At 53.4% G+C, this 25,027-nt stretch overlaps 1 protein-coding gene across 9 annotated transcripts in view; it reads left to right on the top strand.

Annotated features, from left to right (window-relative positions):
- The window catches only part of BCOR (BCL6 corepressor), a 113,888-nt gene that overhangs the window by 84,160 nt on the left and 4,701 nt on the right, over positions 1 to 25,027 (top strand). For 4 of the 9 annotated variants that reach the window (XM_059909847.1, XM_059909851.1, XM_059909846.1 and 1 more), the window contains exons 2-11: positions 5,265 to 5,390; positions 6,712 to 6,790; positions 7,682 to 10,522; positions 11,186 to 11,239; positions 11,711 to 11,897; positions 17,412 to 17,672; positions 17,988 to 18,332; positions 18,936 to 19,261; positions 19,578 to 19,832; positions 24,745 to 24,911. In XM_059909847.1, coding sequence (XP_059765830.1) covers positions 5,305 to 5,390; positions 6,712 to 6,790; positions 7,682 to 10,522; positions 11,186 to 11,239; positions 11,711 to 11,897; positions 17,412 to 17,672; positions 17,988 to 18,332; positions 18,936 to 19,261; positions 19,578 to 19,832; positions 24,745 to 24,911 — 4,601 coding nt within the window. In that variant the 5' untranslated portion in view covers positions 5,265 to 5,304. Of the gene's footprint in view, positions 1 to 3,061; positions 3,126 to 5,264; positions 5,391 to 6,711; positions 6,791 to 7,681; positions 10,523 to 11,185; positions 11,240 to 11,710; positions 11,898 to 17,411; positions 17,673 to 17,987; positions 18,333 to 18,935; positions 19,262 to 19,577; positions 19,833 to 24,744; positions 24,912 to 25,027 lie in introns of all 9 variants that reach the window. The other 5 variants (XM_059909849.1, XM_059909848.1, XM_059909853.1 and 2 more) reach the window with 4 other exon arrangements.

Raw genomic sequence — 25,027 nt, 5'->3', positions numbered from 1 at the left:
CAGCTCTGTTACTAATGCAAAACTTGGGTCGTGAGTGGGGACGCCTCTGGAGGCGGCGACAGCCATGACTTGGAGTGTGCCAAGAGACAGCGCCTGGGCAGGCTGGATCACCCCTCCCACCCCCCCCCACCCCCCTCACCCCCCTCACCCCCACCAGCACCCATGCCCGGCTACAGGACCCAGTCGGCGACTTCCTTCAGCCACACCCCAGGAAGCCTGCGACCCTCCCCCCGACCTGGGGGCATCCTTGGGGTCCCCCTCTCCCCACTGCTACACATACTGGGGAAAACATCCCAGGAGGACTTGCCCCAACGCTGCATACCCTGGACCGCTTTTTCTCATCTCCCACCTCCTTGCGGCCCCCAGTCCTAAAATAGGAACTTCTTCATCCCTCCCTTCCTTGACGCCAATAGAGAAGTGCCTGTGTGTGACTCAGTCTGCGCTTGAGCAGTCCCAGGAAGGGCTCCCGCGCCATGAGCTTTGGGCTTCCATGAAAGCCACACACTCTGCAGAAGGTCACCCCTCCCTGGCCCCCTCTGTGTCCCTGCCTCAGCCTTCCCTCTGCCGCAAAGAAACTATGCAGCCATTCTGGGGTTTGTTTGTTACATAGTATGTTTAGTGGAGTCAGATGCTGTTTAATGGGTTAGATGTGGCCTGCACCAGCTATTGCCAGGCAGAACTCAAGTCCATAGTGCAGTTTAATCCTCTGGAAAACACGGTGCCAAATATTTACAGATGAGGGGGCCAAAGTTGAAGAGGTCCGGCCACCTGCCCAGAGACACGCCGTGGATGAGAGTGGGAGCTGGGAGGCTGTGGTGACTGCGGGCACGCGCGTCCTCCACAGAGAACCAGCCATGCCCATGCAGTGAGGGACACCCCTTCCCTGAAGAGGTCCCCAGCCTGCGGAGGACCGTGGCACATGGCATGCTGGCTGGGAGCCCTGCCGTCTGCCCGGCCTTCTGAGCTGGAAGCTCCCCAAAACCTGTCCAGGTCTTCTTGGTCACTAACTGGATAAGTGCCTGATGCGGCAAGGGGTGCCTAGAGAGCGAGGCCCTAGGAAGGGGCACCGTTAGTATTGGAGTGGAGTTGGGATGGTTTGGTGGCGCTGCTTCCCATTTCGTCGCTGCCACTTGACAAGCGTGCTCTGCAGACTTGAACCAATCCATCAGCCGCCTCAAGGGCGGAGGCAGTGGAAAGTGGCCCGGTGCCAGGAGGAGCTGGGGTGGAGAGAAAGGAGAGGTGCCAGGAATGGCCTGGTGCTGCCTTCCTCCCCGCACTCACGCCAGCCTCTCACGGCCACTGCTCCTTCCTTTGCAACCTGTTTGTTGTCTGCCAAGGGGAGTCGCCTTTAAAGAAAAAAACAAACGTTCTCTCCTTTTCCTCGTTCCATAATGGTGTCTTCATGGCAGGAATAGGCAGAATGGTGGTGGGTGCAGCTTGGGACCCGTGTGCCCCCTCGTGTCTTTTCACAGAGGGCCAAGGTACCCTCACTCAGGGATGCCGAGGTTGGGGTGACAGCTCCTAATCTTGGTCCCTCTGACCTCTTTCTGCCAATCACGCTCTTCTCCCCAGTGTCCAGGCCAAGCTCGGATGCTAATCATAACTCTTGGCTCCCGGACCAGATGACTGCCCAAGTCTGTCGAGGGAGACTCAGGCTCTCCTGTGCTTGCCCTTAGGGCCAGACCGAAAGCCGGAGACCACACGGCGAGTCTGCGCTTTTGCAAGCCGGGTCTCTCCCAGAACTGGGTGTTCAGCGAGCAGCCACCACAATTCCTGGTCTGTTCTTCAGAAACCAGACGCTCCTCCGTCTCCCCAGCTGATCCCTTCTCTTGGCCACCTTCCCTCTTCATCCCTGTCCCACATCCTTGCCCCTTTCTCTCCACTGCTGGAAAAAAGGGTTAAAACCCAGAGCCAAGGTGTAGCTTAGCAGCTCCCACTGGAAACAGGTTGGTGCTTGTAAAGTGCTTTTCATGACTGACTTCACACATCTTGGCGCTTCCAGAAGCATCATCCACCTGTGGAAGAAAGGGGGGGGTCGTTGAGAAATAAGGGCAGATGAGCCTCTTATATACAGCAGCAAAGCGCCTGCTCTGTTTGTCATCTAAATCACGTCATTCGCCCCCTGCACCATGACCCACAGCCAAGGGTCAGGGAAGTCACTTTTGAAGAACTTTTCCTTGGAGGTTAAAAAAGAAGAAGAAGAAAGTAAGAAAGACCCCCAACTATTTCAATAGCCGCTTCTAGAAGAGGAGTGAGCATGGCTGTGTCTCTGACCCTGTCTCTGTGTCCCTTACGCCCAAGATCCCCTTAGTTAGTTCTACATCCCAGAGAGATGGGGGGTGGGCCCGTTCTTCAGTGACGGTGGGGCGTAAGCAGTATGGCCTTTGCCCAGGATTTGGGCTGTCACTCTGGAGAAGGGCCTCATGCCAGGCAGGGCCCTGGCTCCTTGGCCCTTTCCGCTCAGGTCCATCTTTGGCCCGGAACCTGAAGAGTTAAAAGTCTTTAGCTCGTTGCAATGAAATTATGGCTGGCAGTGGCGCCGCTGTTTGTTCAACAGACCTCCACTTTTAAACAGTTCACAAAAAGTTCATGGGGCAGCTAAAGATTATAAGTGTGTGTGTGTGTGTGTGTGTGTGTGTGTGTGTGAGTAGGTATAGTCAGCAGGATCCAATACTGAGCCTTGCCCCTCCTCCTCTTGTTTCTTCACGACCAGCCCCCCGCCCCCGCCCCCACTCCCATGACACCCGACCACGCTCGGGGCCTCAACCCTCCATCTGACCCTGTGCACGTAAGAACACTTCATCCTGACACTGGGTGTTATTTATCTGTGCGGCGTTAATATTGAAAACCCCACCAGACAAGACCTGGAAGGGCGGGGAGAGACTTTGAAAGCACCCAGTGGTCCCAGGTGTCTCTAAACTGCATTCCCCTCTCATGCTAAGTCCAGGCCGCCCTTTCTAAAGAAAAGCCCTTTCAAGGGAAGGGGGCTGCTGGCCCTTTTTGAGGGGAGGGGAGAGGGCTCAACAGGTTGATTGTGGCAGCGGCCTTTCTGTTTCCTCAGTCAGGTGCTCAGAGGTCCTTGTCCCAAGGTGACAACTAAAGGAGACATGTAGGAGGCAGCTTGTGTAAGTTTTGAAGACTGGGGCACCAGAAGATTGGGGCTTCGAGGGCACACACGCTTCTTCCCTCATCCTTTTCTTAAGGGTTTGATGGAGTGACCCTTTGGCTTCTGGTGTAATGTCCACATTTCATCATGACACCCAGCCAGGGGGTGGCATGGTGTGGCCCTCTCGCTGCAGCCACGGCCAGGACACTTGCACCGAGGAATGTTGCTCCTCCACCTTTTAGATGAGGCCTCCCTGGACACCTTCCTTTTGGTCTTCCTTTCGTTAGAAGGGGCGGCAGGGGTTAGGGAGGGGACACTTTGCTGAACGTGCCTTCTGGTCGGCCCTGCACTAGTGGTGGCCTGCCCCCAACTTGATTTGTATGTTCGGAACACGGAAGGACAGCCCGTGAGCCCCACACAGAACCTTCCTTGATACCCAAGTCCATCTGAGTCCACCTTTTCGGGGCACTGTGGCCAGCCACTGGAAATGCCCCAGTCTGTCTAAAGAAAGGGGCGCTTCCTAAAGAAATAGCTTCTCTAGAATCCCACCAGGCCGGACACAACTGGGAGATCTCTGCCTCTCCTCCAGCTTCATTGTTGAGCTCTAACTACGCGCTGTGTGTCTGCGCGTGCGGCTCTTGATTAACAGACGGTGTTCTCTTCTGTATAGGGGCCGACGGGGGATGCTGGTGGACAAAAGCCTGTGTTAGGACAAAGAAATGCAGAGGGATAGCCTGGCTTGCTTTGGGATTCAGGTCTCCCAGGTGCTCCCCGACCCCACCCCTAGTCACTCTTGGAAAAAGAGTCCCCAGTCCTGGTGGCTCCCACCCAACCGACCTGGCAGTCAGCTCTGTGTGCTAAAGTGTAAAAGCAAGCATTTGCATATTTTTTCCTGCTAACAAAGGAAATGTGTCGACTTAGGGAACATTTGGGCTTTCGGAAACTGTGTGGGTGGGTGTGTGAGGGAGGAGAAAGAAAAGTTCCCCCATGAGCTGCACACCAGTGATTTCACACTCAGGTTTGGGTCCTGTGTAAAGAGGCCGTGACTGGGGGGGCCCTCCCGGGGGCCCACCCCCCCACCCCCGCCCCGGACAAGGGAGTCTGCGAGCAGGGGAATTGCCTAGGGCCATCGGTCCCAGGCATTAAAGGCTCCCCTACTTATTAACCCAGCATTTAACAGCAGGATATGGGGCTGAAGCGCAGTCAAAAGAAACGGCTCAACCTCCAAAGAGCAATTAAAATCCTGCACGAGGATAAATCACGCGCCGTGATAATCCTGTTAATAAAATGCAGCTTGTCCTGACCCTTCACTCATGCAGCAAACTAGAATGTGATGTGGGTGGGGCTGGTGGGCCGGGAAGTTAAGGAGGGGGCGGGGCTCTCCCCTCTGCCTCGGCAGCCTCCCCCCTCCTCCCGGTAGACGGAAAACGGGTGGCTTCTGCTTGCTCCCCGCGGGCCGGAAACTTGCAGCCCCAGCCCGAGCCTGGCAGCCTGGGCTGCTACGACTTCTGCACTCGCTACTGATTGCTGGTCCCCAGCGAGCAGGCGTCATTGAATTACTCAGCCGCCTCCCTCTGCAGCTCCCAGGCCAAACCACCCAGGTTTGGGGCTTAATCTAATCTAGGGCTCGGGTGGGGTGGCTCGCCAGCCCACTGACTCTTTTTAACCCTCCATCTGTTAGTCACACGCGCCGAAGCCGTGGAAATGAGTCGTAGTTTGGGCCGGCACACCGGACTGTTTGTGCCTTTTATACCACACCCCACCCCCGTCCCCAATCCTTTCAGCCCCAAGAAGAATCAATGTGGGGCTCCCTGGAATCCAGCACCGTCCGCTTTCAATCCAAGTGTGTTCTCCAAAAGGCTGGGAAAGGGGAAGGGAGAAGGGCAGGTGCAGGGTGACATGTGCTGTACCTTGAATGGTGTGGCCTGTGGCTCTTGAACCCTCTCTGCATCCCCAGCGCCTCCTGCCAGGGAAGTTCCATCTCTCTCCTTGAACCTCTGGCTCAGGTGTGTTCCTTTGCTCCTGGCCATCTGTAGAACATGGAGCAGGGTCTGCCTTCCCAAGTGGATTCTGTATGAATTGCCTAGGAGGGTTTCTCTTGTTCCCTCTTTGGCTCCTTTTTTATTCAACCTCCTGGGATTCTTTTTGTTTTAAACAGACTAGACGCTTGAAGAAAAGCTGCCATCCAAGAAGACGACATGCTTTCAGCAACCCCCCTGTATGGGAACGTTCACAGCTGGATGAACAGCGAGAGGGTCCGCATGTGTGGGATCAGCGACGACAGGTAAATGCGCGTGTCTGGCTGAGGCCTGGGGAGAGCGTGGGTCCTTCCCCAGGGCTCCTGAGCAGAGCCCCCCCCTTCACGTCCTCACAGCCAGAGTGGGCTCAAAGGGGGTAGGGGGGAGATCTCCTGCCTAGCTGGCGGCCCTTGATTTACAGTTTTAACAGGCAACCTGGCTCAGCGAAGCATTGCCGCCCTTTAAGAGATTAGCCCCTAAAGCGGCCTTTCAGTGCACTTTCGTCCTTAATTTATTATTTCATATTTATGAAGGAGAATTAATCCCAGTCTATATGCTGCTTTAACTCTAAATGTCAGGAGTGTGGGCCCAGGTGGATCGGCATTCGATGTGCTTTTAAAACAAATAGTTTGCTCAGTAATAAATGGGGTGATAGCCACCCTTCACATCATTGAAGCCCAGGGTTTCTCTGGGTCCTCCGCCGCCTGTTCAGCGAGGCCACTGGCTCCTGGTTTCAGTCACCCGACAGCTCTGTTATGCTTCCTAATCAGTAATTTTGGAGTGCGAGGTAGAGGCAGCTAAGCAGTAGATAATTGAAGCTGCTCTTCCGGGTAATGATGAAACTTTTCTCTGCGGCTTGTCAGTGATTTTATCCTGGGGATTTGGAAGTTGGCACCAAGCACTTTCTTTATCGATGCTCTCTGGTAACAAGTTCCAGGGCAGCCGCAGCAGCCTGGCACAGATGTGCGGCTTCCCCTGGAGCAGCTGACATTTGTATGATATTAGTGTGTATCCCCCATCATTTTGATAGAGACAGTCAAATATGGCTTCATTATCACCATGGAAACCAGTTTCGTAGGACATGGTACCTAACTTTGTTTGGGGAAAAGTTTTGAAAGCCTGTCCTCACGGGTAACACAGAAGTGATTGATGTAGCCAGCTCGCAGACTCCAGCCTTGAGGTCCCCCCTTTGGCTTTGGCCATTGTATTACTTCATGCCTGTCCTCAGGTAGAGCTTATAAGGGTCTGCTAGGTCAGCAGAGCCCAGACTGCCCTGCCCGGCCTCTCTAGAGAAAAAATTGTGAGGGTGACGTGGTTGTGCAGAATTTCTGCCTTACCCAACTCGAGGACGTGTTTGTGATTTCACATCCCTGTTGCCCTGCCTTTCCTTTGTTTTTCCCAGTACGGTTGAATCACCATTTGGGGACAACTTTCAATATGGGCCATTAGGGAGGATTTTTTTTTTTTTTTTTTTTAAGGGCAGTTGGAAAAATGGAGTTATTAGAAACTGGTCTATTCTGGGGCAATCTATGAAAGATGGATTAAGTGAGGAATGCTTTCATGAAGTTGGTGTGTCCTTCTAAATAGGAAAATTCCTGTAAACGATGGTGACGCTTCAAAGGCCAGACTGGAACTAAGGGAAGAAAATCCCTTGAATCACAACGTGGTAAGAGATTAATGGCTTCTGTTGATGTGCTGAGTATCAGTGATCTGTAATCAATCGTGCATTCATTTGCATACCATTAAAGGGCCTTTTGGGGGCAGGGCGGGGTGTTTCAGGGCAGGGCTTGCTTTCTTGGCTGTGCTCGCCATTTACGTCCTCGTCCCCTGGTGACTGGTGGGATACGTGCCGCCTTTTCTTCGATAAGCTACGTGCCACATCAGTGCTCCCAGCTGGATAAATTTGTAGCCTCCAAGTAGACCCTTAGGGTTTACCTTCCCAGTAAAATATGAAACAGAGCTGTCTTCAGATACCAGGGAGAGGAAGTCAAAAGACACAACTACAGTTTGACCCATGGCCTCTTTATTGATTTAGAAATGAGACAGCTCAAGTCCTTCATTCCTTACTGTCCCCCTGAAGATGTTTTTTTGTTATGTTAAATAATGCCTCGATACATCCGGGAAAAACCACAGTGAACATCGCCCCGCCCCAACCCGACAGGGCCTGGGGAGGGTGAGTCCGAGTTCTGTACCCCACGAGGGTGGTTCTGAGAGCAGTGGAGTTGGTATCACCTCAGTTGCAGCAAAGAATTTCTGCTGAGAAGGTGGATCTTCCAGAGTTAATAGATGACTGAATTAATGCAGGGGCCTCAAGTCTAAAGGGACCAACGTTTTACGTGCTTTCAGGATACTAGTTGGACAAAGGTGAGACGGCAGGCAAAGGAGGGTTCTGGATAAGCGGGGAGGGGGCCAAAGACCTTGTGAATCCTTTATTTTTTAACCCTTTTGGCTCAGATGTTGAGGCTGATGTCCTATTGAGCTAGTCCGCCTTTTCTCTTTGGGATGGGCTGCTTTGAAGGCGTGTCCTCGGTAATACCCATTTTCTTCTTCTGTGAAGGTGGATGCGACCACGGCCCATCGGATCGATGGCCTGGCAGCGCTGAGCATGGACCGCACCGGCCTGATCCGGGAAGGGCTGCGTGTCCCCGGAAACATCGTCTATTCTAGCTTGTGCGGACTGGGCTCAGAGAAAGGGCGGGAGGCTGCCACAACCATAGGTGGTCTGGGGTTTTCTTCCGAAAGAAACCCAGAGATGCAGTTCAAACCGAATACACCCGAGACGGTGGAGGCCTCCGCTGTCTCCGGAAAACCCCCAAATGGCTTCAGTGCTATATACAAAACGCCACCCGGAATACAAAAAAGTGCTGTCCCCACGGCAGAAACACTGGGCTTGGACAGACCTGCCAGCGACAAACAGAGCCCGCTCAACATCAATGGTGCTAGTTACCTGCGGCTGCCCTGGGTCAATCCTTACATGGAGGGGGCCACGCCAGCCATCTACCCTTTTCTCGACTCGCCAAATAAGTATTCCCTGAACATGTACAAGGCCTTGCTACCTCAGCAGTCCTACGGCCTGGCCCAGCCGCTGTATTCTCCGGTCTGTACCAACGGGGAGCGATTTCTCTACCTGCCGCCACCTCACTACGTCAGTCCTCACATCCCGTCGTCCCTGGCCTCGCCCATGAGACTTTCGACGCCTTCGGCCTCACCAGCCATCCCGCCTCTGGTCCACTGCGCAGACAAAAGCCTGCCCTGGAAGATGGGCGTCAGTCCTGGGAACCCGGTCGATTCCCACTCGTATCCCCACATCCAAAACAGTAAGCAGCCTAGGGTGCCCTCTGCCAAGGCGGTCACCGGCGGCCTGCCGGGGGACACGGCTCTCCTGTTGCCCCCCTCGCCTCGGCCTTCACCCCGAGTCCACCTTCCCTCCCAGCCCGCTGCGGACACCTACTCCGAATTCCATAAGCACTATGCCAGGATCTCCACCTCGCCCTCGGTCACCCTGTCGAAGCCATACATGACGGTCAGCAGCGAGTTCCCCGCGGCCAGGCTCTGCAGCAGCAAGTATCCAAAGGCTCCAGAAGGAGCCGAAAGCACCCAGCCAGCTCCCGGGCACACCCGGAAAACAGCAGGTCAAGACAGAAAAGATGGCAGCTCACCTCCTCTCTTGGAGAAGCAGACGGTTACCAAAGACGTCACCGATAAGCCACTAGACTTGTCCTCTAAAGTGGTGGATGTAGATGCTTCCAAAGCTGACCACATGAAAAAGATGGCTCCCACGGTCCTGGTTCACAGCAGAGCTGGAAGCGGCCTAGTGCTCTCCGGAAGTGAGATTCCGAAAGAAACTCTATCTCCTCCAGGAAATGGCTGTGCTATCTATAGATCTGAGATCATTAGCACGGCTCCCTCGTCCTGGGTGGTGCCCGGGCCAAGTCCTAACGAAGAGAACAATGGCAAAGGCCTGCCGCTGAAAAACAAGGCCTTGGACTGGGCCATCCCGCAGCAGCGCAGTTCTTCGTGTCCCCGCATGGGCGCCGCCGACGCCGTGGTCACTAACGTTTCGGGGTCGGTGTCGAGCGCCGGCCGCCCAGCCTCTGCGTCGCCGGCCCCAAATGCCACCACCGAGGGCAGCAAGACCAGCAGGAGCTCCGTGGATACCACGCCATCCGTCATCCAGCACGTGGGCCAGCCCCCGACCACACCTGCCAAGCACAGCGGCGGCACCGGCAGCAAGGGCGCCAAAGCCAGCAACCCAGAGCCGAGCTTCAAAGCGAACGAGAATGGCCTCCCGCCCAGCTCAATATTTCTCTCACCAAACGAGGCGTTCAGGTCCCCACCAATCCCCTACCCCAGGAGTTACCTGCCTTACCCAGCGCCCGAGGGCATTGCCATAAGTCCCCTCTCCTTACACGGCAAAGGCCCTGTCTACCCTCACCCGGTGTTGTTGCCCAATGGCAGTCTCTTTCCTGGGCACCTCGCCCCAAAGCCGGGACTGCCCTATGGGCTACCCACGGGCAGGCCGGAGTTTGTGACCTACCAGGACGCGCTGGGGTTGGGCATGGTGCATCCCATGTTGATACCTCACACGCCCATCGAGATCACTAAAGAGGAGAAACCGGAGAGGAGGTCCCGGTCCCACGAGAGGACCCGCTACGAGGACCCAAGCCTCCGGAACCGGTTTTCTGAGATGCTGGAAGCTGGCAGCACCAAGTTACATCCAGAAGTCCCCGCGGACAAGAACCTAAAGCCCAGCCCCAGCTGGAATCAAGGGAAGACCGTCGTCAAGAGTGACAAGCTCGTCTACGTAGACCTTCTCCGGGAAGAGCCAGATGCGAAAACCGACGCTAACGTGTCCAAACCCAGCTTCACAGCTGAGAGTGTCGGCCAGAGTGCCGAGCCCACCAAACCTCCGCCTGACCCGGCCCTACAGCCACACCGGGATTTCATTGCCCTGAGAGAGGAGCTGGGGCGCATCAGTGACTTCCACGAAGCCTATACTTTCAAACAGGCTCCGGGCCAGCCAGTGTTCGGCTTAAGCAAGGAGAATGTTCCAGCGGGAACCAACAAGGAGAACCTGGCGATGCCGGTCTCGACTCCGTTCCTGGAGCCGACCCTGGGGAGCGATGGCTCTGCGGTCACTTTCGGGAAAACCCAAGAGGATCCCAAACCATTTTGCGTGGGCAGTGCCCCACCGAGTGTGGACGTCACCCCCACCTATACCAAAGACGGAGCTGACGAGGCAGAATCAACCGATGGCAAAGTTCTGAAACCGAAGCCATCTAAGCTGGCAAAGAGAATCGCAAACTCCGCTGGTTACGTGGGGGACCGGTTCAAGTGCGTCACTACCGAACTGTACGCAGACTCCAGTCAGCTCAGCCGGGAGCAGCGGGCATTGCAGGTGAGCCCCCCACCCGAATTTCAGGAGCCTGACCAGTTGTCAGGTTTTTTTAATGTGTGAAGAGGAGGGGGCCGGGGGTATGATAGGGCAGGACACCGGGCTGATTTGGTTAATGCAGCTTATGATAATTTAAATGTTTGAAATGTGTCCAGTAAGGGGACGTAAGTGGATACTTTAAGTTATTCTGTAGATTTTAAGCGAACTCCACTCGAATGCTGATAACGGAAGTTTTAATTATTGCGAAGGATGTCTAAAAGACTGCATGACATTTACCTATCAATCGCTTTGATTTCTCTGCCGTTACTGTACGTTAACAAATATACCTAAAAGCGCTGCTTAGAATGCCTTACGTGATACTTGGTGGAGGTGTGTAGCGGCCGCATGTCTGTGAGATTCGTGCAATTTTTTTTTTTTCACCAAAAAAACAAACCAAAAAAAAAAAAAAACAAAAAAACAAACCTTGCTTAAAGGGATAGAGTATGTATTTAACTTGCTAGTGAATGATAGATGTTGTATAGGAATTTCCTTAAGATATTTTACTTTTAATTAAAAGATAAATAAAGCCAAATTGTTTTGCAATGTTAAGAAAAAAATTGGTTTATGCTTATAAAAATGGATGAAGTTATCTAAATGATCCATTGAGTGCCCATTTTAATTACATAGATGGAAGGATTACAAGAGGACAGTATTTTATGTCTACCCGCTGCTTACTGTGAGGTCAGTTCTTCAAATTTTTATTACTAGAATCTTACATAAACCTTTTGAGTTAAATTTCATTTCCAAATATACAAAGGGAAGTTTGTGGGCCATGGTCGTCTTTATTCATTGTGCATTTGTTTTCTTTTCTGTTGTGTTTTTGTTTCGCTTTCTTTGCGTTGTGTTTTTGTTTTGTTTTATTTACCTTCGAAAGAGAATGTCTGTCTCTATGCCACAGCGTATGTATGGCTATACATACACACCGCATATATCTCTACATACATATGGCTTTATGAATAAAGAGTGTGTGACTACTTACATATAGACACTCTTACATTTTTACCGTTAAATTTTAAAATATCTCAGTTGTATCATAAATTGTGGTTGGTTTTGGGCAAACTTTTCTTTGAAGATACTTTCCTTTAAGGTAAGGGCAGTGAAATAGCTTTGGTGGTAAGGTGTGTCTTTTTTCCATCTCCGTTCTCTTTCTAGCGTGCAATGATGCGCTTCTCAGAGTTGGAGATGAAAGAGCGAGAAGGTGGCCACCCCACGACCAAAGACTCCGAGGTGTGCAAATTCAGCCCCGCTGACTGGGAAAGGCTGAAAGGAAGTCAGGACAAAAAGCCAAAGTCGGTCGCCCTGGAGGAGGCCATTGCCGACCAGAACGACAGTGAGAGATGTAAGTGAACCCAGGCGGCTCGCGTGTGGTACCACGTCGGTGGGAACGGGGCGATTCCGCTCCCAGTGCTGAGGGAGGTGAGAGGAAGCAATACGCTTCCGATGGCCCAGCATCTGGGTGGTGGCTGTTCGGAGAACGGGCTGCTCTGGCCATCCTTCCCAGCTGTGGATTGCAGGGCTGGTTGTCTGTCCTTTTGAGCATTGCGGCATCCAGGAGTGAAGCACCTATGAAATGTTGTTTCCTGGCACGCATCTCCTTTTTCCGGAGAAATGCTAGTCCTGTAGTTAGTAATAGTCTAATACAGCAGAGCAGAGGAATGGCAGTGCAAGACCTCCAGCGTAGCAGGTATGTGTTCTGTTTTGTAGCAGGTACGGATACGGGTTTTTGGTAGCAGTGGAATGACACTTGCAGCCAGAGCCAGACCCTCCAGAGTGACAGTCTCCTATGGGAGGGAATGGAGAGTACTCGGATTCTCCCTCCAAAGGCAGAGGTTTCGTTAAAATGAGATGAGGGCTGATGAAGGCACCAGAAAGATGAGCATAATTATTTTCTGTGGCAGGCTTGTTTGCAGTCATTAGGAATTGACAACACGCTCCAAGGGCGTGGGATAAACGAGGGCGTTCTTCCTACCAGACGGGGTGTATTATGTTTTGGAGGCAAAATTGGAGAGAAAGCTAGCGTTTGCCTCGAGTCACACTCTGCGGTCCCAACAGCTGCTCCCCCACTGGGGTTGACTTCGGGCTTTGCCCTCGAGACTTCCTGGGCTAATGAGATGTGTTGGCAGGAAGTGGAGGTCTTTCTCCCGCTTTCTTCAGTGTGCGTGCTTGTGGCCTACAGCCTGCTCCAGACCCCAGAAACCTCACCGGTGATGGTGAATGAGGGCATCTAGGTGAACGTCCAGGACAGGGTGGGCGTGACATCCTCCTGAGACAAGACAGTCGGGGGTGGTGGGCACGTTTGGGAGGTCCGGGCCCTTGGACCCAGTCGTAGGGTCGACGTTCCCCCGCACGCTTAGGTCGTGGGTGCCTGATGCAGTTCGGGAAGATTGTGGTCAGCAACAGCGTGTGCTTCTCTCTGCTGCTTGGAGCACCACCCTCTCCCAGCTCATCTTTGGGGTCAGACAAAGGCCTGTGGCCAGGGTTCTGGGTAAGCCACACCGGGACCGGTTTGTCCTACGTGGCTCCCGTAGAAGGGGATTTCTGTGGCTAGTCAGTGGCGGCCTCACCCGAGCGATGGCGCTCTTGATGTGCCTGGAGTAGACGATTCCGAGCTCCTCCTCCTCGGGATTGGAATGAAAAATGGAGGGTCCAGGCCACCCTGGAGTAAAGCAACAAGAAAGCCTCCCTCTTTGCCTATGCTCACAGCTGACACGCAGCCCTTACCCTCCTGAGTGGCCTCATAACTCAGCTCTTGGGGAAGTTTCTCAGAGAGATCTGATAAAAGTGGGCAAGGCCAAGTTCACGGGGATGCACTTTTCTGAGGAGGGGATCTGCCTGTTCTGGGTGGATGGTGAGGGAGGCTGGAGGAAGGGAGCGGGAAGTGAACAGGCCTCGAGTCTTCTTGCCCTTTTTTCCAGCAACATGGCCAAACCCAGGGTGGCCGCTGCCCTTCATGTCTCAATGGCCTCACCCCGCCCTTCTTCCCAGAGAAGTTTGTGTGTGTCCTTCCCAGTCTTTCCTGCTGAGCGTGGAGACAAGAACTCGGTGTGGCTGATGGCGAGCAGGGCCTGAGCCCCAGATGATTCCGAAAGCCCCCTCCCCCCACTGCCTGCCTCCAATCTCAGACCGACCGACGGGTCTCTTCCTGGAGCACCCGGGACATGGCCCAGTGAGCCATGAATCGCCACCATGGGAGGGCGGGAGAAGGGTTGTGGAAGGTGAGGGGCTCCGTTTGAAAGACTGGGGCAACTGGGGCAACGGAGGTGGGTTCACCATCCACCCTCTGTCTTGTAGAGACTTGTGGTTTGTAAATAGTTGGTCAAGAAAGGTCACCTAAAGGAGCCATTGTTCTTACTGCCGCCTCCGCATCCAAGGCACAGCAGGTGTTCATTCCATTCAGCTGGAAATTAATGGGCCTTCTTGTTCTTGGGCCATCATGTCTTGAGCTGATATGGGCTCAGGTCCTTCTCATGGGTGTCGGTGTGGCCGAGAGCCGAGCTGTGAGCACATGGGAGCTGGGGCGAGGATTTGGGGCGGGGATTTGGGGCGGGCAGGGGTCACAAAGAGGGTCCAGGACGCCTTCAAGATGCCTTCCCCCTTCTGAGGCAGCCCCTACCCGTGGAGGGACCAGGAGCTTCTAAGATGGTGGGTGCTGTTTGCACGGCCCTGGTTGTCCCAGTGCGGGTGCATCTTGTTGCTAGGTGCTTGTTTAAAAAATGAATTAACTTGAAAACACAGTGGCCGAGATATTCCTTTATTCTTTATGATCACACGGGTGGCTGAGTTAAATTTTTATTTTGGAAGTTCACCAAATGAGTTTGGAGGTTCCTCAGACTTGGAAGTTCATTACTAGGAACCCTCAGTGGCATTTGAAGATGGGGCGGGGCAAGGAGGCATTGGTCCCTTCCTTCTCAAACTTGGAGTAACCATCTCCCTTGCCAACCACTTGGCTGGGACAGACCTAGGACCTGCTCAGTGGCAATGCCTGGCCAGGAGCTGGAGGAAGCCTCAGTCAAGGGGCTTCATGAAACTTCTTTGCTCAGGGAACTTCTCTTCCAGCTGAGCACCCGCACGTTTGTAAACTACTTCGGAACAGAGATCCCCTGCACTCCTTCTGTAGAGGGTGTAAGTTTTAACAAGGTTAGCCCTTACTGGAGGTGCTATAGTTAAGCTACAGAGAAGGGGATTTTAATCCTGGGGAGCCTTCCAACAACTCAGAACCCTCTCACCTTCTTTAGGCCTCACTGGGCATGGCTCAACAGTGGTGAGGGTGCTTTTTTGCCACGGTGACTTGTAAATGTTGTTATGGTGATGCTTCTGTGAGGTGATGCTATGGCACAACCGTAATGAATTATGGGATATATGTGCTGTGAGTCATATGACCATGCTGCAGGGAGCAAACATTAAAACCTCAAACAATACAGCCACGTTCACATCTTGCTTAGACTGGGTGACCGAGGGCACGTGGCTTCCCGCTTTTAGAAGGGCCAAAAGTAGCAGTGATGGCCTGATGATTAGGATCCCTGTGTATCTAGTTATCTCCCCATCTCCTTTGTCCTCAAGGGTAATCCTCCTGTGGGTCGTGGTTAGAACAGTCATTGAGAAGCTCCAAGTGACACGGAGCCTCTCCCCCATAGCTGGTGGCCATGGGTATCTTGGGCAGTCGGGGTGGGTGTCCTTCAGGGTTATTACTGGCCTGGGTAAGGTCACACTAGCGTAAGGTTTCGGGGGGCCTTAGCTGAGGGGAATTGAGATCTTTGCCCTAAAAGGCTCCGGGGTTGGGGGGAAGGGTGGATGGACCTAGTTTGGAAAAAGAAACTTTAAAATTGGACATGGGGGTTCTTAAGGTAGCCCTTACATTCCTCCGTGGATCCCCTCCCACGGAGCTTTTAGGGAAGGCTGATTGGACCAGAGAAGTCCAATGGTATAACCAGGAGGGCTCACCTCTTAAAATTTCATACATTTTAGGCCTGAAATTCAGGCTGGTCTGAAAGTCTTGGCATCTTTTGGTTAAAGGGGTTTTTCCAGCCTTTCTCTGTGCTGAGCCCGGCCTGTGATTATGAAGCCCACCCCCGGGAGGAGGCTAGCAGTAACATTCCCACTTTACAAGTGAAGGGGGCCGAGTTGTAAAGCGGCGCCATTCCTGCCCGAGTGTTTAAGAGGGTCACAGAGCAGCCGGAGTGAGAGTTGCAGCGCACCCTCTTCACCGGGCCTGCGGTAGCCTGGGCTGCATCACCCGTAAGCACAGGCCAGGAGTTTGGGGTTTCTCCTGCTGCCATGACAGGAGACCCTCGCGGTTGGGGTGATTCCACCATTCCGGCAAGAGTAGATGGGGATCTGTCCCACCTTGGGATACCCTTGGAGAAAAGGTAAGTGGGTTCCACCATTGAGAACACAGGTCAGGCTAGCCAAGGCCAGGGTGAAGTTCATCCCCACAACTGACTGCCATTAAATGCTGGGAATGCCCCCAAGAGAGGCTGATCAGGGGACCAGCCGGCTGGGCAGAAGTGGGAGTGATACTTGAAGTGGTCTAGGGAGAGGAGGAGGAATGGGTGCAGCATGTGAGGGGTGTGTCCATGATTTCATCTAGAAAAACGGGCCGTGGGAGCTTAGCTCAGGTGTTAACGAAACACCAAACTCATACACCCACCCCCACCCCTGGCCGGTGATGGACAGGGTCATCTTAGGGGAACTCTTTAACATCACAGTGATCATTGTGGAATTATTTGTGTTTTAGAAAAAATGACCAGCAAAGCAGTTGAACTGTTTCTTTGGCTAGAGCAAAAGTGAGGAGTGATGTTAGGCTGGGGTGATTGGAGGAAAGGCCCCAAGTGGATGCTAGGTTGAGCAGAGGCAGCGGAAGCAACACAGGCGGAGCTGGGGTGTGAGCAGTTTAGCCCAGCCCCGCCCACCCTGCCCCCTGTCCCCCACCCCCCATGAAGGGGGTTGGAGTCTTGTCTTTGGAATGTCCTTAGATGCTTGCCTGGGAAGGAAGGCGTGGAGAAGTGCCAGGTGGGGTGACTGGTGTCCCCGTGGGTGTGCCTAGTGTCACTGAGGGCCTTCTTCCTAGACAGGAAATAGGAGCAGCCCTTTGATGGCAGTGAAATGCTTTTCCTCCCACGGGTGTGGAAAGAGGACAGACGGACTTGTGGCAATCTGGTTGAGTTCTTTGAAATTGCCCTTGACCCTTGTGTGTGCACCAGGAAGCCTTTCCTTTATCTTTGCCAGGCTCCTCTTCCCTTGGTCTCCCAGCTTCCCAGCCTCCCACCATTCTTTCCCTACCCTCTTTCTTCACCCTCGCCCCTGCTGACCCAAGTGAACATTGGTGCTATCTCTGTGTAGATGACATTTGGGGGATATTTGGTCTCTTTAGGACATCAGCCTTTTTTGTTTATTACAAAATAATGACCTCAGCAACTGTTTCCATAGTAATTTGTAGCTCAGCCCTGGATTGGTTGGATCTTACTGTGAGGTCACTCACCCTCAGCTGAACAGGACCCTAGAGGGGACCTGACTGCCAAAAAGTAAACCACCTTGGAGGTGGCAGTTAGGGAGTTCTCTCACGTGCCTATAGAAGGATAATCTTGACGCCTCACCTTGACTCTCCTGCTCCAGTTACGAACAGGAAGATGGGAAATTGTGGGCTACACGCCTCATTTTCTGCTTTCTTTGCTGGTTGTCTTCAGCTGCCCTTCCTTTGGGACGTTGTCTTTCTGAGGGTTTTGTGCTTCCAGCGTGTGAGGCCCCTGGTCTCCGAAGGAGGGTCTGTTGGTAGCAGATTGCCTTGGGCATGGGGGTCCTGCCTGCTCCTGGTGACCTTTGTTCCCTCCTTTCCGGGTTGTCTCCCCTCCCCTAGGCGAGTTTAGTGCTGGAAGCAAACACGACCCCTTCGAAGCCCCAGAGGACAAAGATCTTCCCGTGGAGAAGTACTTCATAGACAGGCAGCCCGCCAGCGAGCCCCCCGCCGACCAGGCGGCCCCGGACGCGCCACGCAGCCCCACCCTCCGGCTGGACAGAAAGCGCAAGGTCTCTGACGACAGCAACCACACTGAGACCACCGTGGAAGAGCTCCCGGAGGACCCTCTGCTGAAAGCCAAGCGGAGACGGGTCTCCAAAGGTGAGCTCGGTTTGGCTTCAGGCCCGCAGGGCCGGAGCAGTGGAAAGTTCCAGTCCCACCCTGGAGCCCTGGGGGGAGCCATTCACACCTCCCCACCCCCCCACCCCCCCACCCCCAAAGCCAGGTGCCGGGGCTGGAGCCCAAAGATGGCCAAGGGCAAATAAGCCCCCTCCCGAGACTTGGTGACAAGTTCCAGCCAACACAGTGACCACACCCCTCCCCTCCCCCACCCCTATTAGTGATGTGTAAGACAGTTTGTTCCCCACCCCCACCCCGGGGGGCTTCTTCATTAATTTGTAGTTATTTCTCCATTAGATGACTGGCCTGAGAGGGAAATGACAAACAGTTCCTCTAACCACTTAGAAGAGCCACATTATAGTGAGCTGACCAACCTGAAGGTGTGCATTGAATTAACAGGGCTCCATCCCAAAAAGCAACGCCACTTGCTGCACCTTAGAGAACGGTGGGAGCAGCAGGTGTCGGCAGCAGAGAGCAAACCTGGCCGGCAGGGCAGGAAGGAAGTGACCCAGGCGGTTCAGCCTGCGGTCACCCCCCAGGGCAATAGCATCTCCGAAGAGAAACCTGGCAGGAAAAGGGCAGAGGCCAAAAGCAACAGAAGCTGGTCGGAAGAGTCGCTTAAACGCAGTGATGATGAACAAGGTACGCACGGGGCGGGGGGCGCTCCTGGAGGCTGGATCACCCGCCCTCTGTGGGAAATGGCCCTGGAGGGGACCTGAGCGCCATCCAAGTTGACAAGAGTAGCGTGTGGCAAGCGGGGAGTTTTCTTCATGAGGTCCTTTCAGCCTGCACACTTCCTTATGGAATGTACAGTGAGGCGGGAGCTCGACTTCCTGGGCTGCTCCTCACCCAGCCCGCGGCTGGGCAGGAAGGGAAGTCTTGGGTGACCCCAGGCGCTTATCAGCGCCCTCATTCCAGCCTCAGGCTGTCCCCAGTCGCCCTGTCCCGAGCACCCAGGCCCCCCACGGGTGGGGACGGGAGAGCAGGAAGGGCTGGCTTCTGCCCTCTCTTGCGGCCCTTTGAAGCAACTTGCCATTTGGCGTTTCGTGGGTTAACCTATTTGCCGGTTGAATGTGGGATAATTAAAATATTAATGCTTTGAAAACATAATTGGTATATCTTTAAAAACTGAAGCCGCTCCAATGATCAGTGCTAACAATGGGCTTTTCTTTCCTCACCGGCTACAACTGTGTAACGCCCGCTTCTTCTCCCCCTGCCTCCCGCCCTCCCCCACTGTGGATTCAGCCTTGCCTGTGTTCTCCGGCTCTCCGCCCATGAAGAGCCTTTCATCCACCAATGCAAGCGGCAAAAAGCAGACTCAGCCAAGCTGCACGCCAGCCTCAAGGCTGCCTACCAAACATCACAAAGTTAAAGAAAGCCAGAAGGCAGATGTGCTGTGCACGGACGAAGAAGAGGATTGCCAGCCTACGTCCCTGCTGCAGAAATACACCGACAACAGCGAGAAACCATCCGGGAAGCGACTGTGCAAAACCAAGCATTTGATCCCTCAGGAGCCCAGGCGGGGCTTGCCGCTGCCAGGGGACTACTACGTGGAGAATGCCGATGGCAAGGTACCTCTTGCCCCTGGCTCTCCCCCGCCCCCCGGGCCTGTGCGAGCACATCCCGCCTGCCTACTTCTCTGCTTCTGGGGGCAAAGTTTTCCTTTTCCTGAACCCCTCCCCCAAAACGTCACTGCCCCTTCCTAGGGGACCTGTCTCCTGGGTGGTGGTGAAGGTTCCAGCTAGTAAAAATGCAACCCCTTCCTCCCACCCCGCCTCCCCCAGACAAAGAGGAGGAAAAGTGCTCTCCTCCATTCAGGGAGGAGGGGAACCAGGCGGGTGGTGGAAGGACAGCCTGAAATGTGTGCGCTGCCTGGTTTCATGATAGGTGACCGTCCGGAGATTTCGAAAGCGGCCTGAGTCCAGTTCCGACTATGATCTTTCGCCGGCCAAGCAGGACCAGAAGCCCTTGGACCGTTTGCAGCAATTGCTACCAGCTTCCCAGGCCTTGCAGCTGCCATGCTCAAGCTCCCCTCCAGAGACCACGCAGTCCCGCCCAATGCCACCGGAAGCACGGAGACTTATTGTCAATAAGAACGCGGGCGAGACCCTCCTACAGCGGGCCGCCCGGCTTGGCTATGAGGTGAGCATCCTTGTGGGTGCCCCGGATTCAGGATCCGCGGGCTGCTGCTCCTTGGGTGGGGGACACGCTGGCTGGGGACGGGGGGCGGGTCTCAGAGCCCAGCCCCCTCCACGTGGCGGGCTGGGCTAGGTGTTCCAACAGGGTGTTTGCGTTGGCCCCGCTCACACTGCCGGCTCTTTGGTGGCTTGTTCAGTCGTGGTGTGAAAAGAAAGGCAGGCCTCTCTGATGTTCCGTTCACGTTCAGGCAGGTAGGCTGCTTCGGCCATTCCGGCTCACTTATCTCTGATATAAAATCTGACCTAACCCAGGGCTTGGCGACTAGGGGAATTTTAATGAGCCCTTTTGGATTCTGAATAGCAAGAGGGAGAGTAGTTATTAGCTCTATTTTGGGTTACTTGTGCTGTTTGGGGCAGAGTGGTGCCCCTGTGGGGTAGCGGGTGGGAAGTGTCTGTGCAGAGCAGGGGTGGGAGTGGGGCAGACCTGAGCAGTCTCTTTCTGAGAGGGCACAGGAGCCGAGGGCTGATGGGGGGGGGGGCGGGGGTTGAGCCTTGCACAAAACTCCCTGTCCACACCGCTGTATCCCAACCCAGCACGGCTGATGACAGTGATAGCCTCTATTGCTAGAGCAACATAGACAGAAAGATAGCTGATATCTTTCTAAGCCCGTGTGATCTGTAGTAACTCCTTTCACCCTTTTAACATCTTCACGTGGGAGTAACGAGTACTAGCCCGCTCTTGGATGAGGAAACTGAGCCTCAGAAGGGTTAGCTGATACCCGTACAGGTAGCAATCCAGCAGTGCTCCACAGCCCACCACTCCCCACCACGTTCCTCACCAAGACTGGCTCACGTTGCAATTGCCCTTTTTACAAGTTCAAAATCTCTCTGAGACAGATTACTTCCTCTGCCCTGTGCAGTTCCCCCACCATACTTGTCAGTAGAAATTGTGATGTAATAGCCCACAGGGCAAAGGCATTTTTTTGTGCTGGCATCAGCCCTCTGGGAGTTGAATGGTGACAGTAAAATGCGGCTCAGCAGGCTGAGCGTGGAGGTGTGGACGAGCACTGGGGTGGCAGGACCCAGGCTGGCCCGGAGCCCTGGCGCCCACACCCTCAGCCAGCTCTGTGCCCCTGTCCCCCGTCCCCCCCTCCCGTGTCCCCCCCGCTATAGTGCCGTGAGCCCTTCGAGGTGTGCCTGCCTTGGCCCTAAGGCATGACTGTGGGTGGGAAGTTGGAAGCGCTAGGGCTATGCTTAGTTTGGGGGTGTATTTTGTTGTTGTTGGTTGAATGTGCTGTTGTTTATATCTACACGTCTCTTGGAGACCTCTCCATTAGCTAGAGAGCACTTTCTGGTAGTTAGCGCAGTTACTTGCAGGTGAAGTCCAAGGAGCACCCAGTTGGTTTCCCAAGAGCTGAGAGCAGCAGCGCCTAGGAGGACAGAGCAGATGTTGCACATAGCGCTGAGCTAGACCCCCCGTGGTTGAGAAAATAGACTCCTTGCTTCCAGCAAACGCTGGAGGTGGGGGGGAGCCCCCTAACCCCAACTTTTGGGTTAGGGTTGAGAAAATAGACTCCCGCTTCCAGCAAATGCTGGAGATGGGGGGGGGCGGGGTGCTGCTGCACCCACCGTGGAGGGCGGGGCTCCTAGCCCCACCTGTGAACTTGGCATCATTTCCAGCAGTCTCCCTTTGGGACCAGAGACCTCAAAAGACCCTCGTTGGTCCTCTAAGACAGTTTCCATTTTGGTTTGGTGGGTCTGAGGCCTGGACCAAGGGGCACTTGAGCCATACTTTTTTAGGCTACCTGGCCTTTGATTGCACAGGAAGCCTTGGGAATGTTTATGGCCGGATTTGTTTTTTTCTTCAAATGTAAATTTCAATATGTAGATTACACAGATCACCGGTTTTGATGCTGAACATTGTGACCAGTAGATGAACGCTTTCAACTTTGAATCCAACTTTCTGGGATTTCTCTGGGCAGAATTTCAAATGTTGGGATGATGGCCCAGTTGGGGGATGTGGCAACTTAAACCTTTTAAAATTGAAGGACAGTTTGCTTAACCAGATAAGGGTGTGGTTTGAACATACAGTTTGGGAGGGTTTTCCTGAAGTTTTGTCTTCAGCATTCTTGGTTATTTTCTTCTGCTTAGCCAAAGATACCATGTGCAGTAAAAAGGCTGTCTGAGCTTTATGTCATGACAATCTGGTTCTGGAAGTTTAGAAACACACTCTGGCTTCAGATCCGCGTTAAATAGATCACTTGCGTGGCCAAAGACCTCAAACCTTTCCCTCCCGAGAAAAAGGCTTCTGTTTCTTAGGCTAAAACGCCAGTGTGCAACCACATGCTTGTGCCTTTAGCGGTGCTGGTTAAATTTTCTATGAATTGAATAAATCATGTTTTTTAAAAAGTTAATGAGGCATTTAATTAATTAACAACGTCGGGTTTATGGCCTTTATGGTTACATTTTGCGGGTAATGGCATTCGGCTTATAGCCGCTTAACAGAGAGTTGTCCAACAAAAGCAGTTTGATTTTGCTTGGGAATGGGTGGGCTGCCCTTCAAACACTCCCGTTTATTTCTAGCGGAGAAAGTAAACCAAGAAATGTGTTGCGTAGACAGACTCGCCCGGCCTCTTCACCTTTCAGTTAGAGAAACTGTTGGTGACGACGGTTGCCATCCATTTAGAGGCCATCACCCTCCCAGCTAGGAGAGTGTAGTTAGCCCACTTGACCCCCAACAGAGAAGACCTGTGGGATGCTCGTCACAGCTGGATTGCATCCCTCTAGCTGGGGCCCTCTTGGGCCTTTTGAATCTTCCCAGCTGACCAGGTACCAAAGACCTGAGTTATAGGTCTAGTACTTCATGTTAATTGAACTTGGGGGGTTTAATATCTCTGGGCCTCAGTTTCCCCAAGTGTTGAATGAGGATAGTACTACCTTCCTTTCCTGATATCTCCTGGGTTCCTGTGGATGACAGAAGACGTCCTCATCTGGGGAAATGAGAAGCACTGTGTAAATAGTGGTATCAACGTGGTTGAGTTAGGACAGCCCGTGGCAAAAAGTCTGACCTGGCCGTGGGGCTACTGCTGCCTTTGCTGCCATCTTCCAGGAGAAGAGAGTTGACTTACCCATCAGCTTGGACGGCCTTTCATTTCTAGGTACCCTTGAATCGGCCCTAGTAGTGATGAAGGTTTCCAGGTGAAGGCCATGATTGTCACAGCAAATAAACCCTGGGTTGAGTAAATTGATCTGTGCACAGCAGTTGGTGGCGTTCAGACCTGATCCCAGAGCCACGTGACAGGGCCTCTCCCTGGCTGGGGCACACAACTCATTAGCTTGCAGCCGTCCACTCAAGTCTGGCTAGTGAGGGCCTGCTAAAAGAGCAGCAGCTTCATGCGGTATCCTGGATACCAGGGCTCGGGGCAGGTGGCCTGGGAGCCCAGAGGATTGTGGGCTTTCTGGCAGGTTGGGATCTAAACGGAGAAACGCATTCGTGGGCGTGCCTTTTCTCTTCCTCCTCTTGTTTTGGAAGGGAGCTGCCGCAGTGACCTGAAGTAACAGGGCACCGATGGCCAGGTTTACCAGCATGCCCCATTAGGTTCACGTGGTGAGCAAATGGAACATTCTAGTTCGTTCCCAAGTGAGTGGTCACCTTTGATTGGCGTGTCCTCCAAAGGGCATAAAAGGTTTTACAGAACCCATCTCGCACTTATGGGTGGCTAGAATGACCCCCGTTTTAGGTTTAACAGATGAGTTACCTGAGAGATGTCACAAGGAGGCCTGATGGGAGACCCCATCCCATCCCCCCTTACCCAGCAGACCATGTGTTGGGCCACATGCAAGCTCTGCCTACTCCCAGCTCTCAGAACCTGACAGCTCTCTGCTGGGCATGACTTACCCAGTATAAACAGTATAACGTGTTTTCTGGTGGCAGATGCTTTCGATGTGTTTGAAACTTTCTTAAGGTAATAAAACATTGAATAAATTACTGCTGTGCTTACTGGGAGTGGTTCATATTAATATTTTAACAAGCCAAAGAAATAAGATTAATAACAGTGATTCTAATGCACAGTGTTGACACAGAACCCTTTCGGGGGGAGGGGAGGGTGAACGTTTTATTTGATTCTTGAAATGTGGAGGTTGCGGCATGTGGTATATCAGGTTCCTGTCATTAACTTGAGTAAATATGAAAATATTAGACTGATTCTGCCCCGAGAGGGTGGAGTGAGGCAAAATAGAGGGTGGGGTTATTTGAAGCATTTTGTGTCATTCCTCGAGGATGGAGAGAGCGAGCTTCTCTTTAACTCTACTTAACATACAAACAAGAGCATCTGAGGCCCAGGTTCTGATTTGGGGTCTTAACAGGCGGCGCGAGGATGTAGCTGACCTGGGTGTCCCTCCTCCTCTAAGCTGGGGAATGTTCTCCGGCTGATTTAAGCTCTCTTTAAGCATTGGTCATCCATACTTTTATCTAAACTTGTGTTATCATCCACTGCCACCGACTGAACGGACCCATCAAGTGAGAATGGTCTGTACTTGGCAATGTGTCATCTAAGATGTTAGCAGCCGTGACACCTCTGTACTGGTCACGTCAGCCCCTGGGCTGAGGGCTTTCATCGCTATCCGAATGCGTCCTCTCAGCAGCCCTATGGAAGCTTGGAGAAGTTCAAGGGTAACTTGCCCATGGCCAGGCCACTGGTGCATCAGAGCCTTAGACAACACTGTCTGCATCTCCAAGCCCTTCGCACGCGCTCTTGCCCCCCACCAAGATGCCTGCCTCCTGCCCGCGCCATAGTGGGCTTTTGGACCCAAGGATGTATGCCTTTGAAAGTGAGCACCGCCAAGCTATGAAGAGGTCACCCTTACAAGGTTCACTGTGTGGTGGTCTGATGGCATCTCCTCTCCTCTCCCCATAGGAAGTGGTCTTGTACTGCCTGGAGAACAAGATTTGTGATGTGAACCACCGCGACAACGCGGGTTACTGTGCCCTGCACGAGGCTTGTGCAAGGGGTTGGCTCAACATTGTACGACACCTCCTTGAATATGGCGCCGATGTCAACTGCAGTGCCCAGGATGGAACCAGGTCAGTGGCGGTCTTGCTCTTGGCCTGGCCCTGCGGGGGCATAGGCAGTGGTTCTCAGGGTGTGCGGGGAACCCCAGAAGGAAAGATGGAGAGTGAGTTCCATGTAAGCACACTGA

This window comes from Balaenoptera ricei, chromosome X (assembly GCF_028023285.1).
Source record: "Balaenoptera ricei isolate mBalRic1 chromosome X, mBalRic1.hap2, whole genome shotgun sequence".
Classification (NCBI taxonomy): Eukaryota; Metazoa; Chordata; class Mammalia; order Artiodactyla; family Balaenopteridae; genus Balaenoptera; species Balaenoptera ricei.
This window is presented reverse-complemented; position numbering and strand designations above follow the sequence as displayed.